The 17,331-nt window shown below is 44.9% G+C and overlaps 1 protein-coding gene across 1 annotated transcript in view; it reads right to left on the bottom strand.

Annotated features, from left to right (window-relative positions):
- Nucleotides 1-3: 3 nt before the first annotated feature.
- Nucleotides 4-17,331, bottom strand: part of limd1a (LIM domains containing 1a) — a 37,211-nt gene continuing 19,883 nt past the window's right edge. Inside the window, exons 3-8 of the mRNA XM_042107925.1 lie at nucleotides 14,937-15,004; nucleotides 13,380-13,442; nucleotides 11,627-11,757; nucleotides 7,538-7,589; nucleotides 4,203-4,271; nucleotides 4-1,172 (exon numbers count right to left, since the gene is read on the bottom strand). Of these exons, the coding sequence (XP_041963859.1) occupies nucleotides 1,029-1,172; nucleotides 4,203-4,271; nucleotides 7,538-7,589; nucleotides 11,627-11,757; nucleotides 13,380-13,442; nucleotides 14,937-15,004 (527 nt within the window). The 3' untranslated portion in view covers nucleotides 4-1,028. The remainder of the gene's footprint in view (nucleotides 1,173-4,202; nucleotides 4,272-7,537; nucleotides 7,590-11,626; nucleotides 11,758-13,379; nucleotides 13,443-14,936; nucleotides 15,005-17,331) is intronic.

The following is a 17,331-nucleotide window of genomic DNA, read 5'->3' as shown; positions in this document are numbered from 1 at the left end:
AAGTGAGATTTACATCATTGAGTAAATTTATTATTTTAAACAAGGAGTTTGTCTTGTCAGTCACTCGATTGTAGACAAAAGCATACATCTCAAGAGAAGAGACATGAAGAATTCACTGTTTGGTTTCAACACCTGGTAAAGCGCATCACTATTGGGTTTCAAAACCTGGTAAAGCGCATCACTGTTGAGGCCTTTGTGTTGTACTTGTTTACCTGTGCATTCACAGTCACTCTCTAGGTTGGAAGCTTATTGCTGTGATACTGTACGTCATGACAGCCCAGAATGGTGCCATCATACACATTAAAAAGCACTTCTGTAAAGTGAAATTAGGAATAATCTGTCATCAAATACAAATTCTGTTCTAGTGATGACCCAAAACAAATAAAAGCAAAAAAAAACAAACAAACAAAAACATCTTTGCAGCTCGTCATATTTGATTAGGAGTCAGCATTTTCTTCATATTCTGCTCTTGTTCTTTGTATAAGGATAAATAACATACCTTAAAATACACTGAAATTCTGACAAACACCAAAGCAAATTAAATGTTTCTTTGCTGGCATCTTTCTGTCTGACACATACATGAAAAACCTGGCTGCCCTATGGAGAGAAAAAAAATCTTGAATTGTTTTTGAGATTGTTAACTGTTTATATATATCTATATATGTATCACTCAGAAAACTGTTTTTAAGAGTAAAAAGAAAAAGTATTTACACACTGGAAGCAATCAGGGGTTATATTTCAATACTGCGACTTTAAAAACAGGTTTGGAAGAGTATATAGTCTCCTGAAATGTGTGTTCGTCTGGATTAGAAAGAAACTCATAATAAAGGGGAAAAAAAAACATTTAACTTAAAACAAAGCTGAAAGCAATGCAACACAACCATAAGATTTTCTCTGAAAGGCATACGATCTGTGCAAGACAGTCTCTGTGATTGATCTGGTTTCAATGGTGGAGGGCTGGAAGGCATTTGGGCATCTGACTTTGGTGTGTGCAGTTCCTCTGGCCTCCACCAGGTGGTGCCAGCTGTCTAGAACTGATGCTGGTAAGAGGCAGGGGTGGGGGAGGCGGCGCTGGGCTCAATGTGTTTGAGGTGGCAAGAGTGGCACAGGAGGTGCCCGTCCAGAGGGTAGCAGCGATGCCCCTCCTCGTCATTCAGCTCCATCTGGCAGTCCTGAAACGCACAGCAGAATGTCTCAGTTAAACACAATCAGTCCTATTACAACAGCGCGACAAAAACACCACCACATTGCATTTAGAAAGTGCATATAGAGCACAGACATCTAGAAACCCTGACGAACACAGCAGAAACACTGCTCATGGAACTCTCTGGAACCAAAATGGCCCAGGAGGCCAACAACAGAAAGTTCCAACAACAGTCCTCATGTAGTGTGTGAAGTAAAACAACCTCTTCTATTAACAACACCACATTGTGATTATCCAACACTTTCTAAAGTCTATTTTTGGGCCTTTTGCTTTTATTCAGATAAAACTGAAAAGTGAAGTGAGAAAAAGAGAAGGGGTGGGATCAGGACTATTTTAGATACCTAAAGCACTTTACAATGAAGGAGGGAAAACCTCGCCTCAACCACGTGGAGCCCCCAACCTGAGTGACAGCTCAGCTCAGCGCAGCAGGCATTTCCATGTGCAAGCTGAAGGACACGCTAAATACAGACAACTCCGTCATCAACACCACCCTACTGCCCCATCTCCTCTTTTCCACCCACACACTGAACTCGCCTCCCTCAGGTGTCTGTAGCCTCTGGAGTGCATACGGCTCAGATCCGGCTCTGCTGTGGGCCAGACGCGGCCCATGTCTGCCTCTGTCCTGGCCAGCGTGAGGGCAGTGGCTGCGGGCCCCTGAGAGCCCTCGGGAGGAGCGCTTAGCGTAGCGCAGCCTCCGCCGCCTGTCAAGGAGCTCTCCGCTCCGAGGCTGTCATTACCGTGGCAACAACGCACTGCCTTTTGTTGCCAAGTGTTGTCGCTCTTCATGCTGCAAGCCAATCTCAGGCATGATTGAAGGGCCTCTTCAAAAAAGATGACAAACACATACCTGCCCTCCTCACCCCAACAACTCAGCCCAGCTCTTGCCTACCACAATCACCTATGCAATTAGGCCCTTTCTGCCTGTCTAGACAAGTGCATTGAATTTTCTATTAAATCCAAATATTGAACAACCATGCATATAGGGCCGATTTCTTCCATTTGCGGATAAGTCCTTTTTTCCGTTCTTTCAGTTATGCACTTTTCAGTTACGCAGTTCTGTCACACCCTCAGTGGGCAAGTTTGAAATCAAGGCGGCCTTATGAAAGAGGCGTGATTTATTTAAAATAGAACCAGAATGATTCACCTTTTTAATTAAGGTTAATATGAAAACGTGAAATGTGGACTTTCTCATTGACTTTCTGAATGCAATTAAAAATCCAGACACAAACCAGTCTTTAAAAAGTAAGCAAGGTGAACTGAATAGCGAACGGCCTACAGTAAAATGATGTGTCATCATATAGCCTAACAAAGAATTGACTTATAAAGAGTGTTTATAAAGAGTCAAGATGTGCTTGAGGTGTGTAGATTCATATTTTAAAACTCACTGTTGACAAAAGAAAGTTGCAATGGCAGCTGCCTGCATGTATCTGTGCTAACGAAGCTGTAGACTGACACCCACAGTTTCGAATACAGTAGAGAGACTTGCTTAACAATCCCAGCCACCAGTAGAAATTAATCAGGGACAGGAGAATATAAACAACATTAAAAAAAAATGCTTGACAATAGTGCAGGCGTCTGCGCAAGTGTATGGATGACGGTCAAGTTGGAAAGAAATGGACAGATTTGAACGAAGTAGGCTATGGGATGATGACTTCACGTCAAGTTAAATCTGATATCCAATATCCAAATGGGGTGTTCCCTTATTTAACAATGTATCCTCATTGATAATGCCGGGAAATATGCCACCTTGTGACACTGTAATAGAAAAAAACATAAAGCCGTACAGAGCAAAATGTGTTAAATGCGTTAAATGCGTCAGCCAAATGTAATATTAAGCACCCAATTTGATACTGTAACGTTAATTTGTAACGTTCTGTGTAACCTACGTGTATTTAGAACTAGGTCTACTGCCGCCATCAAGCAACATGCTGTTTCACCTTGTAGGTTAGTGGTGCTCGACCTTAATACAGCCCTCAGAATGCAGAATGCAAGAGTTGAATACATAAGAAACGCCCGCCTTTTGGAGTAGCTCCTCCCAAAGCCTGTAACTGGCTCCATGGCGCCTTAATGACAAGACTTGGTGAAGGGCAGAATGTGCGCAGGCTAAAACGCACTTAGTTGCGCATTTTTTTCCCACTTATACACTCTTACACACATTGGAGAATTTGACCACTAGAATGCTTCTAATGTTCCAAGACCCCAACACCTAACATGCTTTGAACATCTATTTGGTGAAAGTGGACTGCTATTGGGATATTATAAAAGTGGACAGTTCTCTTAAAAGTACTTATACTGGACTATTTGTGTGTGTGTGTGTGTGTGTGTGTGTGTGTGTGTGTGTCTTTTCTGGGTTTTCCTATTCTGACTGTATAGCACTTTGGTGAACTGCTGTTATTTTTCAATGTGTTATATACAGTATAATACATAAACCTGACACTAACACCACACACATACACACTTAACTGTGAATACACATGTGGCTGAGGTGTGTTACAGCGGTGTGAGACAGTTTGTGTGCATATTTTTTGGGAGGAGATTGTGTTGCTGTGGCCATCATGACTGGCCATTTAGAGCTCGGTCATTAGGCCCCAGACAGACATCCAGCTGAGACTCTTTCCCCTTTAAAGCAACACCAAAGAACTTTCTCTCTGTTGCACGCATGCTATTTGTTTATCCAGCACCGGCTTTTAGCAAATAACATGTCCACAGACAAGGTAGAATATTTTGCAGGACTACAAGTACGATGTATTTGCGACATCAGATGCAAGTCAAATTTGTAGTTTCTTATGTCTCATTCCATCGAACTACAGATCCGCTACCCGATCTGGCAAACTTACATAGTGCGGTTATAGCCGATAGAGGGCCGCGAAGCGAATGCAGAATTGCCGTTCACCCTGTTACGAGTTGATGAACCACTGAAACGATTTTAGAAACATTATTTTAAGGTACAAAAAACTCTTTGGTGTTGCTTTAAATCCCCGCAGTTGAGGAGCCTTACCTCGCAGTGGTAGCACTCCACGTGATAGTCTTTGTCCATAGAAACCACCCGAATGGTCTCGTCCGATCCCTACGGAGACAGCAGAAAGTACAAAGTGCACAGACTGTGAACTCTGTCTGGAATAACACTCGTAAATCAGAGGCACAGGTTACACAAACAGCCCAAGTGTCTGGTGTACACACACACACACACGCACACACAGGCTCCTCATTCCTACAGACACATATATTACAAACACATACATTAGACATATCAAACAGAGTCTAGGTCAAGACACACATACACACACACGCTTTTTGATTTTGACAACATACACACATGCAGACATTACACCACACACACACACACACACACACACACACACACACGCACACTTTGACCACCCAACAATCATAAAGAGCCCCAGGTGACATAGCCACCCTTAGTCTTTAGTCTTCAAGGAATCCTCTCATTCTTCCTGTTCCAGCCACAAAGGACGCCGGGCGGCTCATTACCAAAGACTACATCATGAGTGCAGACATTACGTCAAGACGCTTCCACACACGTGAGATGAGACAGACTTCCCCGGCCTGCCTGGTCCTCATTTCCTTCACTTCTCTCTGAACTAGTGTCCCTGGGAGTGTGTCTTTAGCCATTCTGTCTGTTGTGTGTGTGTGTGTTTTCTCGTTTTCTTGCCTTTGGTAAGGTATGTGTGCATTTGTTTTTGCCAGTAATTGGTGGAATATTTGAATCTGGGTGTAATGTGCATCACCTCTGTTTTCCACTTCTCCAACCCCCCTCTCTCCTACTGTGCTATTTCATTTTCCACTCATTTCTTTCTTTTCCTTCACATTCTCTTGTCTGTCTATTCTTTGCTCTAATATCATCTACACACACACACACACACACACACACACACACACACACACAAACAAAGTATCTCACACATGTATCAAAATGTCGACACAACTTAAAGCCTATATCCTGACAAACACACACAAACATGGATTTAGAACAACATATGCCTGACATCCCCCCCACACACATACACACACAGTGACACACACACACACACACATATAATAACATGACCTATAGTTCCAGCAGAGCAGTTGGTGATTTAAGTCAGAAAAGAGACATGACCACCCACTGACTTCCAACCATGACCACTGCACATCACTCCACTATTACAGAAAATCATCCAAGACACACACACACACACACACACACACACACACACGATAAAACCAGTCCATCCAGACCACACACATACCATTTTCATACCCTCCTCCCACTATCCTCCCCAACACTTCATTGCTCACAACAGTTCATTGCATGGACCAGACACCAGTACACACACACACACACACACACACACACACACTACTCTGCCCATAACACCAATGTGGTCAGCGTAGTCATCCTACTGCAGCCTCCCCTCCCACTCATGTCATCCAAACACAGCTATATCACCATGCAAACATACATATATACATACACACACACACACACACACACACACACACACACACACCACACACACACAATCTAAATGCAGCTACATCACCAACCAAACAAGGTTACATCTTAGCAGAGAAATACAATTATGAACTGCAGTATGCCTTACTCATAGCTTTTGTTTGGGAGAGGGTGTTACACACACCCATACACACACACACACACACACTTAGTTATCTACACACACAATTACACAGATCACACAAGCACGGAGACAGACACACACCATCACACACTCACACACACCTAAATGATGCAAGCTACTCCCCCTCCTTAGAGTTCCACCTCCCCAATCAAGACTAATTATGGGCTGGGGGCACGAAGACGAGTGCTTTACAGTAACACTCCACAGAGCCACAGAGCTCTCACTCCCACATAATGGCCCATTAAAATAACATGGGGACATTTATACACAGGAAGACACCAGACACATGCATACAAACACACACACACACACACACAGCACATAATCAACCTGTAAGCCAGTATGTGTAGTGTCTCTGTGTTAGTGTGTGTGTGTGTGTGTGTGTGTGTGTCTGCCTGTGCGTGTTTGCGCCCTGTGGTGCATGGCATCTTGCAACGCTCCAGATAGTGAAGCTCTGTTTGCTGGTGTGTGATGCCCGGCCTGGTGGGTAAATATTTGCGTGAAAGCAAGCTGTGTTTGCCCTCCCTCCTCCAAACCCCACTTTAGCTTCCCTGCCTGTGGAAGTACGGGTCATCACTGTGACCTTGAGGTGGTTTTTAAAAAAGGGTGAAATCTGAGAGTGATGGTTTAACACATGTTATGGATGCCTCCCCCCAACACACACACACACACACACACACACACACCGTGTCCCCTCGAACACACACACCAGCATTACAAACAGTGACTGTTGAGTGGACACTCAGCCCATATTTGGACTAACTATGCTATTCTGTGCTTGTATCTCTGCGTGCATACTAGTGTTTCGTGTCAGCTGTGGACCTCAGTGGACACGCTCATGGACGGGCTAAACGTTAGCAGGTCCACCAGATCAGGCTAATAAGAGGACTACGGCTACACAGCAATTATGCAGCTTTATTTAAAAAGCACCACTCGCATCACGTCACTGTTCATGCTCCAGAACAACCTGAGGGGATCTGAATGCTATTTTGACAAGGTGTGTGTGTGTGTATGTGTGTGTGTGTGTGTGTGTGTGTGTGTGTGTGTGTGTGTGTGTGTGTGTGCGTGCGTGCGTGAGTGAGTGTATGTGTGTGTGAGTGAGTGTGTGTGTGTGCATGTGTGCATGTGTGTGTGTGTGTGTGTGCGTGTGTGCGTGCGAGACTATTTGGGCCAAACACTGTTAATGTCCCAGGATGACCTAAGTGTATCTATGCCAGGGAATTGAACATTCCGTTCCAGGCCAGTGGCAGTCCAGCGTACTAAGACTAGTACTGATTATAGATGTACTGGTGTACTGATGTACTAATGTTATGATGTACTGGTGTGTATTTTAGCACTTTGAGATCTGTGATGAAAAGTGCATTATAAATAAAATGTATTATTATTACTATTATTATTATTATTATTTATTATTGTATCACTATCAGTGTACTGGTATACTATATGTACCCTGGAGGACTGAGTGACTGTGTCCCCACCTCTGCTAAAACCCTCATCACCTGCTGTGTATTGATATTAACAGAGATATAAGATAGGACAGAGAATAATTAATAACACAGTATATAACTCTAGTTCTCTTGACATTGGTTCAACTCTGTTCCAAGGGGTGTGTGATGGGTGATGCGAGAGGTGTGGCCATATGAACTGTGCCCACGGCAGAGCCTCCGGACTGCAGTGCATTGTGGGAACTCACCTCCGAGGGCAGTATGGGCTGACCGCAGGCAGCACATTTGGGAGCCAGGACCCTGCAGGATGAGGTAATGAGGAGAAGGAGTTAGTGAAGGAGGAAATGATGACATAACACACACACACACACACACACACACACACACACACACACACACACACACACACACACTCACACCTACACGCACACACACACACTTACACACACACACACACTCACACCTACACACACACACACACACACACACTCACACCTACACACACACACACACACACACTCACACACACTCACACCTACGCACACACACACACACACTCACGCACACACACACACACACACACACACACACACACACACACACACACACACACACACACACTCACACCTACACACACACACACACACACACACACACACACACACTCACACCTACACACACACACACCACACACACACACACACACCTACACACACCTACACACACACACACCTACACACACACACACCACACACACACACACACACACCTACACACACACACACACACACACACACACCTACACACCAAAAACCACTGAGACCACAATGAGGGCTGCAAGATTACAGGAGCAGAATGGACGACCATGTGTTTAAATCTGTCCACTGCGTTCGCTACACTCTCTCTCTCTCTCTCTCTCTCTCTCTCTTTCTGTTTCACCCTCTCTTTAAGTCGCTCCCTCTTTTGAAATGCTGTCACAGATGTATACGCCAAGGCAAGACTAGAGAGGGAGAGAAAAAGAGTGTGTGTGTGTATGTGTGTATGTGTGTGTGTATGTGTGTGTGTGTGTGTGTGTGTGTGTGTCTGAGTGGAAGAGATGTGAAGCCAGCTTAGCAGATGTGCTGGCGTGGACTGTGACTCTTGAGTTCTGCAGTCCCCAGAAAAGAGAAGGAAAAGTGCTGTGAGGAAAACAAAAGAATCCGTCTGATTTCCACATATGGACGACACCTGATTGTCTGACACCTTCTTTTCCGAATGCAAAGACAGCAAGACACACACACACCCCTACACATATACAAACCAACACACACACACACACACACACACGCAAAAACACTCATAAATCCTTCTCGGCCCCTGATCAAAAAGCAGAAATATGTGAAAGAACAACACACTGAAAGCTTGCTTTCAAGTAGCCTGAATTAGAACTGAAGCACCATTATATGTGTAGAACTGTTTGTTTTACTTCCACAACAGAATTCATCCTCACAGTAATTATATGTGAGTGTGTAACTGCCAGCATACTTTAAAGCATATTCTGAGCTCAGCTATGAATGTACAACACTTTAGATGCACCTCATGATCACCATTGTGTGCAAGGCTCCCACAAGGCTATATGACAATATGTCATCAGTGTTGGCTCATAACTAGCCTATGAGGAAATGCTATTCTCACAGGGTGTGTGTGTGTGTGTGTGTGTGTGTGTGTGTGTGTGTGTGTGTGTGTGTGTGTGTGTGTGAGAGAGAGAGAGAGTGAGAGTGAGAGAGGGGGGGCAGAGAAAGAAGTGTGTGTGTGTATGTGTATGTGTGTGTGAGTGAGTAAGAGAGAGAGAGAGAGAGAGAAGAGAGAGACTGAGACTAGTTGGGACAACACTCCACATTCTGTGACCCGTGGACCCCTGTCTTTCTAGTTTCTACTTTCCTCTCCTCTCCTCTCCTCTCTCTCCTTCCTTCTCTCTTCCCCTCTACTTATTCACATTCACATGCAAACACACACACACACACACACACACACACACCTCCCACCACCCATTTGACATCCCTGTGGGGACAGCAGGCTAAGCTCTGCTCTGCTGTCACAACATAATGTCAATCTGAACACTCCGAGGGGGTCCCCCATGTTTCTCTTGTTCCACTTTGTTTCAGCAACAAAAGCTCCCTGTCAGTGTAAACACAGTGTCCCCCAGGGGGGCACACAGGGGGCATATCCCCCCCACCCACCCAAGAGCTTTCCAAATAGCTCACAACAACAGCTAACACAACAGCATTCCCAGAGCCGAACAATAACTGCATAATAATTACCACCTGTGTGCAACACAGTTCTGAATCCTGAGTTCTGATTCCAATGGACCGTATGCACAAAAGGCTCTCCAGGTAGCTAATTTGTTTCCAGTGGAGCCAGGTGTGTTTGAGCCTGCCTCTATTGTTAATGCAATTACTGTCTACACGGACCCGGTTGGCTGTTGCACTTAGTGAATCACACGATTTATGTGTGCGTTAAAATTGTTATTATTGGGCAAACAATATTTTCATTGTTGGAGTGAACATGTAAGGAGCAGAATATAACAGAAAATACCGTTACAACACAGCTAACTCTTCAACACAGTTAACTCTTCAACACAGCTAACTCTTCAACATAGCTAACTCTTCAACACAGCTAACTCTTCAACACAGCTAACTCTTCAACACAGCTAACTCTTCAACGGAAACAAATGAGCTGAAGAGCCTTTCGTGCATAAGGTCCATTGTTAGTTCTGGAGTGTTGATCATTTCTATCAGACGTCTGCAGTACTGTACATATGCTAAGGAGTTATTTTATTCCCTTGCTAGTGTGGGTATGTATTTGGTTTCCTCTGTATGCACTTTGTACTGTATCTTGTTAAAACAAATTCATTCAACTATTTTAAATGTTTTGCACAGTATTGTATCACGAGAACTTTGTAACTCTGTATGTGCAATCAGTAGTGGGCTGGGCACATAAAGTCAGATCACACATAAACACATGGTATGAGGTTAAATATTTGTATACAAACCTACACAGTATAAGGCCTAGTCCACACGTACCAACCAAACCGATCTTTTTTTCCTCCGTCTTCCCTGGAACCGTATCAAGAATATTTGCGTCCAAACGGATCCATCTCAACACGACTCAACACGTTACTTCATATCCCAGGCCTATAGATGGCACTGTTTCTTTTGCGCTGTAGGCTTTACAAACAGACAGAATAGGCTACGACGAAATGGCTAGTGCAAGGAAACCAGAATTGTTTGTGTGGACTGAAGGTGAACTGTCAACTGTAAAACATAAACTTCATTTTTACGGTTTGTGAAGGGTGCAGTCCCGTCCTTTATTTGGCTAACGCAGGTAGGCTACAAATCTCTTTTACTTTCTTTGGTTGTAGGATAGTCCGTGATTCACATTAGTTTTGGCTATCACCGCAATTAGCCTACTAAACACAAGGCCTACCCAAGTTCTAGGCTATTCCGTCGCCACATTTATAATATTGTTATAAAACCTTCGTTAGTAACAGTCAATACTTTTGCCTGCATCAAATCGTGCATTCGCATTCAGTGCGCTATCGGCTTAACATGAGTTCTAAGCGTCATTGTATGGTCATCTGACTTCACTAGACTGTGAATGCATGTATATATATTGTAAGGCATGTAAAATAAATGAATGACACTGGCTCTATGCACAAATTAATGTAAACTTACACCGCACTTCCCTAATAACTTAAGTTCTCTCGCGTCACTGACAGTAGCTAGAATGCATAAAAAACACCGGGAAAAACAGTGTTCAGTCCACCAAGTCATAAGCTATCAGCGCTGCACAGCACCAGTTGTGATATTTATCCTACTGAGTGTAATCGTAGGTAATGTCATGTATGAAAACTAGTATTGTTAGGCAATACTATAAGTGTCAAGTCCAGGGCAGCTGAGGTGTGGCGATGACATCATCGATACGTAAGTAGGATGTGCGGTTTCGCTGTCCAAACGAATTCAAAAGGGCTACGGTTTCAGATTTTTCCACTCTGGGACCAGGTTTCAAAAAAGTGCGGTTTCGGGCAGTGCGTTTACAGGATTCGTTTGGACGCTCGGCCAAGACGAAGCAAAACCTGTGCGTTTAACCCAAAAAGCGTCTCCGTGTGGACGGGCCCTAAGGCTAAACATGTGTAGTCTATACAATATTGATGGTGTTATTGTGATTGCCCCTTGAGTTAACATATATATATACACTGTACTTTTTTATTCATTTTATAGAAAAAGTGTTGCAGTGGACAAAAAACAGGTTGCTGGAAGACTTTAGTGCTAAACACACACACACAGACACAAACATACCTGTGGTAGTCTTTGACGCAGTAGATCTTGTTCTCTGTGTCCACGGTGAAGGGGACTCCATCCAGACTCTCGTTGCAGATGACGCAGCGGAAGCAGCCGGGATGGTAAGACTTACCCAGGGCCTGCAGGATCTGAGCAGTGTGTATACAGTGTGTGTGTGTGTGTGTGTTGGGGGGGGGGGGGGGGTAGAGAATACCGATCATACACCAGAAACAACCAAATACAACCACTGTGCCCTGTGTCTGAATGATGGGAGAGGAGTGCAGTGGTAGTTAGGAAATCAACTATTCAAACATATACAAATATAACACACATTATAGAGCACACACAACCACAACAACACCATTGCTCTTTTTTATATCTGAGGTGTGCAAGTGTGTGTGTGTGTGTGCTGTGTGTGTGTGTGCATGTATCTGTAAAAAGACCTGTGTGTGTGTGTGTGTGTGTGTGTGTGTGTGTGTGTGTGTGTGTGTGTGTGTGTGTGTGTGTGTGTGTGTGTATGTATGTATGTATGTATGTAATGTGTGTGTGTGTGTGTATGTATGTATGTATGTATGTATGTATGTATGTATGTATGTAATGTGTGTGTGTGTGTATGTATGTAATGTGTGTGTGTGTGTGTGTGTGTGTGTGTGTGTGTGTATGTATGTATGTAATGTGTGTGTGTGTGTGTGTGTGTGTGTGTGTGTGTGTGTGTGTGTGTGTGTGTGTATGTATGTAATGTGTGTGTGTGTGTGTGTGTGTGTGTGTGTGTGTGTATGTATGTAATGTGTGTGTGTGTGTGTGTGTGTGTGTGTGTGTGTGTGTGTGTGTGCGCATGCGTGTATGCATGTGTGGAAATATCCAGACAGAGCCCCCACCCTTTCCACACTCTCCTCTCTATCCAACACTCAACTCTGCCCTCCACCCCTCCCCCTCCTCCCCCTAGCCATCTCAGCCCACCCTTTCACCCCCTTCCCTACTAATGAGAAATGTGTGTGTGTGTGTGTGTGTGTGTGTGTGTGTGTGAGAGCGCGTGTGGTGTGCGTGCATGCGTGTGGACGGATATGCCATCCAGCTGTATCGTCCTCTTGCACTGTCCCCCACATTCCAGTGTTAAGAGCTTGTGGCAGAAAAACACATCTGTAGGGCCACCTCACTGAACAAAGGGACATTGATCTGGTTTGCGGAGGGTTGAGGCTGTTCAGTGGAGACTGTGGCTGTTCAGTGGAGACTGTGGCTGTTCAGTGGAGACTGTGGCTGTTCAGTGGAGACTGTGTGCTATTTCCTCTGCTAATGTAAAAACATGGGGTGGGGGTGTCATGTAAAGGAAATCGCTGTTTGGAGTATGTAGGCTGAAAATGAACAGAGGCCTCTCCTCCAAAGGATTGTGTCCTTACTTTACCTGCATGTGTGCTAGTTTGTGTGTGTGACAGAGAGACAGAGATGAGGCATTGTGTGTGTGTGTGTGTGTGTGTGTGTGTGTGTGAGTCAGTATGCTACACTGTGTGAATGAGTGTGTGGGTGTAGCTTTAAAATAACCACTTCCTCCCAATGCCTTCTCCAGATGTTGCCATGGAAGAATCAGCTTGGAGGTACATGCTGTATGTGTGTGTGTGTGTGTGTGTGTATGTGTGTGTATGTGTGTTTTCCTGGACAGCGATGAGGACTAAGGCATGATGAGAATGATTTGTTGGGTGGAGATTTAGTCTAGTCTATGCTTTACACACACACACACACACACACACACACACACACTCCAATGTTGACTTACCATATCCATGATGAGATGGCCACAGGCATTACACTTGTCTGCAGACTGCTGGAAACCTGAGTACTGAAAGACAGAAACACACAGAGCAGTCAGAAGAGATGGACAGATAGAGAATGGTTTTAGCCGAAAGAGAGAAAGAGTAGAAAAGAGGAAAAAGAAAGGATTTGGCATACAGAGGGGGGAGAGGAGAAGGATGGCAGGATACAGGGAGCTGAAGAGGAGAGAGAGAAGTTAGGAAAAATACATTAGGATAAAGATGGGGATGAACAAACAGGGGTTAGAGGAAGAGAAAGAGAGGAGGATGACAGAAAGGGGTTAGAGGAAGAGGAAGAGAGGAGGAGCTGGGGGAGGACTAACTACTGCTGTTAACTTTTAGCACTTGCTATGACTGCAGCTCTGTGAGCTCTGCACAGATTCCACACAGAACCATAATCACTAATCACGTTGTAGTTGGCTCACTTTACATGCCTCTGGATTGTGCTCTCTCTCTCTCTCTGTCTCTCTCTCTCTCTCTGTCTTCTTCTCTCCCTCTATTTCTGTCTCTATTCCTATTGAGCTCTATTTAGTTGGTAAGGCGTCTCTCTCTCTCTCTCTCTCTCTCTCTCTCTCTCTCTCTCTCTCAGCGCCAACAGGTCTTTGATCGTCTGATGCTGGCTTTCCATATGGTGGACAAGGCAACCGAAACAACACAATGACTCACAATGCCCTTCACGAGATGCCCAGGGTGGTCAGCGACCAGCAAAAGTAAACAACCCTAAACTGCCGTTAAAGAGACACTAATCTACTCCATGCTCAACGGCTGATTTCAGGCTCGGGGGGAGGGGGGGGGGGAGTCAATGCAAAGCGCCAGTGACGCATGGAAGGGGCATGAAGGGGAAACCAACAGACTTCACCGTTAAAAATAACCTCGCCAACGTCTTTCATGCGTTTAATGAATAGTGTGAAACTAAATGTTCCTTCAGAGAGAGAGAGAGAGAGAGAGAGAGAGAGAGAGAGAGAGAGATGGGAAAGTTCAGCGTCTGATTGCTGACCATATGAGTGGAGATCAAACAGAAGCCAATGGGGCAGCACGCTAATGAGAAGTGCAGTGGACGAGATGGAGTGGATGCCTTCTATTCTGAGTACCACCCACACACATGCTGTTTACTGATGGGCCATGCCAACACACTGGGCTCCTGTGTGTGTGTGTGTGTGTGTGTGTGTTTTAATTGCTTGATAGTGCTGTCCTCCACCCGATATAGCATGTCACAAAAGAGTGCTGAGTGTGAAGTAGAATGGGAGGTGTGTGTGTGTGTCTGAGTGTGTGTTATTAATCACTCAAGAGAGTCAGAATATGTATGCACACACACACACACACACACACACAAAGAGACACACTATGAGTAAAACAAGCTATTAGTCTTTTGGTCATTTCAGCTTTAATCTAAAACTACAGGTGCAATGAGACGCCTCCTCCACATCAACACATTAACCAAACAGATGGAAGACGCAGGGCAGATGTGCATTTGGAACAGCTGGACTGAACACATGTGAGAGAGAGAGAGGCAGAGAGCCTACCAGGAAGTCCTCTTCACAGAACACTTTCCCACAGACGAAGTAGAAGGCCTTTCCCCTTAGCTTACGACCTGTGTGGGTGAGAGAGAGAGAGAGAGAGAGACTTTTTAAACATTTCTCAAACAAACACATACAAACACAGATGCACAACATCTGCATAGACAACTAAACAACATGGCAAAAAATGTATAAACACACACATACAAACACAAACACACACACACACACACACACATAGACCACACACGTGTAGCATAGAGTCCAACAGTCCATGGCTCTAACTGAGTCTACTGTATGTGCATTAGTGTGAGAGGATGACCTCATGGCCTCAGTCAAATAAAGGAGGAGATGAGTCTTAGGGAGTCACTAATGATGAGGGGGAAGAAACACAGAGCAACCCACACATAATCCACTTAACATTAGAACACACACCAGTCCTCGCATGACTGTGGAGGTCTCTGAGTGTGCTTACGTGTGTGTGTGTGTGTGTGTGTGTGTGTGTGTGTGTTTGTGTGAGTGTGTTCCTGGCATTAGACTGATGTGTTTTGTACAGCAGTTCAGGCTCAACAGGACATCATGTGGTCAACCTGTGGGTTAATTACTGACACCAGAATCCCATCAGCTTCAGATCTAATCAACAGCAGGCTTGTCAGAGACACAGAGTATGAGGGGCAGACAGTAATCAATATGACATGAGAGACACTCTGATTGAATCCAATTAGTAACCCAAATTAGCCAGTCAGGCAGCTCCATAGCAGTTAGCAGTTAGACTCGGGTGGACAGGAAGTGGAGGACCTGTTTATTCACTCGCCTAACATGTAGACACACAAACATCTTCACATTCAGGCCACATACACAATCTTCACATACAAGCTAGGACACACACACACACACACACACACACACACACACACACACACACACACACACACACACACACACACACACACACACACACACACACACACACACACATTTTTAAAAACGTCCAAACACAAACACACTCACAAATCAACATCCTTACAGAAATGAACACAGACAACACACACACACACTCGCATGTGCAAACTCACAGACACACACTCTCTCCACAGCTCCCACCATTCCACAGGTTGAAGGTCACTGACTTCCTGTCTTAATATGAGGCTCTCTCCTCTACCCCTCCCCCTACACACACACACACACACACACACACACACACACACACACAGAAGAGACACACAGAGCCTCTGTCCCACAGGAAAGGAGAACATTCCACACATTTTCCAAAAGGGGGAGAAAGGGGAGAGCAGGGACTGTGTGTGTGCGCGTGTGTATGTGTGTGTGTATGAATTACATACAGTTTTGTGCCACACACATGCGATGTGAAAAGAAACAGGAAAAAAACGAAAAGCAAAAGTGTTGCTTGCTGTGAGGAAATTCACGAGCATGCTCTATAAGTCCCCTGCTCAACGTTGAATGAAAACACACGTGTGTGAAAACACACACACACACACACACACACACCAATAAACAGATGTTTAAACTGCAGCGTAAGGGTTTTTCACAGCCTCCTAAATGGCCTGCACAGCCACAGATGTCCACAGGTCCAGGGACAATGCTGCACGTTCACGTGTCGTTACATAACCGTACACTACTACAGCTGTTCACCACAATAGATCACATGAACTCATCAAGCTACACCTTAAGCAAATAAGTGAATTAAGCAAATGGTTCAGAACAACATGGCTACTGTGAGGACCTGGGAAGACACTTGACAATACAGTGATACAATTTTATGCTGTGGGTGTTTCTCTAATACCAAGTGTGTGTGTGTGTGTGTGTGTGTGTGTGTGTGTGTGTGTGCACGTGTGAGAGGGAGTGCTGCTTTCCCTAGAAAGTGTACTTTCCCTTGACCTAAAACAGAGGTGAAATCCTCTCTCACCAGACAGCCAGACAGTTGCTATCTGTGGAGTAGGTCCAAAGGTCTGACTGGATCTCCTCTCCAAAGCCAGCTGCTGTTTGGCCAGCTCAGGAACAGCGGCCAGGAGCCCCGTGCAAAAGCTACTTGTTGCCAGGATACAGCCGTCAATCACAGGGATCACTGGCGGGAACACTACCTGGCAACCAGAACCAGACCCAAACCTTTCCACAGACGATGAATCCCTGAGGAAGGCTTATGGACTGAACTGTTTCTCTGCCATAATAAACATCATGGCATGTGTGTGGGGGGTGAGTGTAAAAATGAGAGCCTTTAAACTTCAAACGGCGCAAAAGCCCCAGACTGGCGCTGCCCAATGACTCTGTGAGCCGGTGAGAGATCCACATCAGTCTGGATCAAACACACAAACACACACATCTGGCCTCTGGGTATGAGAGGGAGAGAGAGAGAGAGAGAGAGAGAGAGAGAGAGAGAGAG

The sequence above is a fragment of the Alosa sapidissima genome, chromosome 10 (assembly GCF_018492685.1).
Source record: "Alosa sapidissima isolate fAloSap1 chromosome 10, fAloSap1.pri, whole genome shotgun sequence".
Classification (NCBI taxonomy): domain Eukaryota; kingdom Metazoa; phylum Chordata; class Actinopteri; order Clupeiformes; family Clupeidae; genus Alosa; species Alosa sapidissima.
This window is presented reverse-complemented; position numbering and strand designations above follow the sequence as displayed.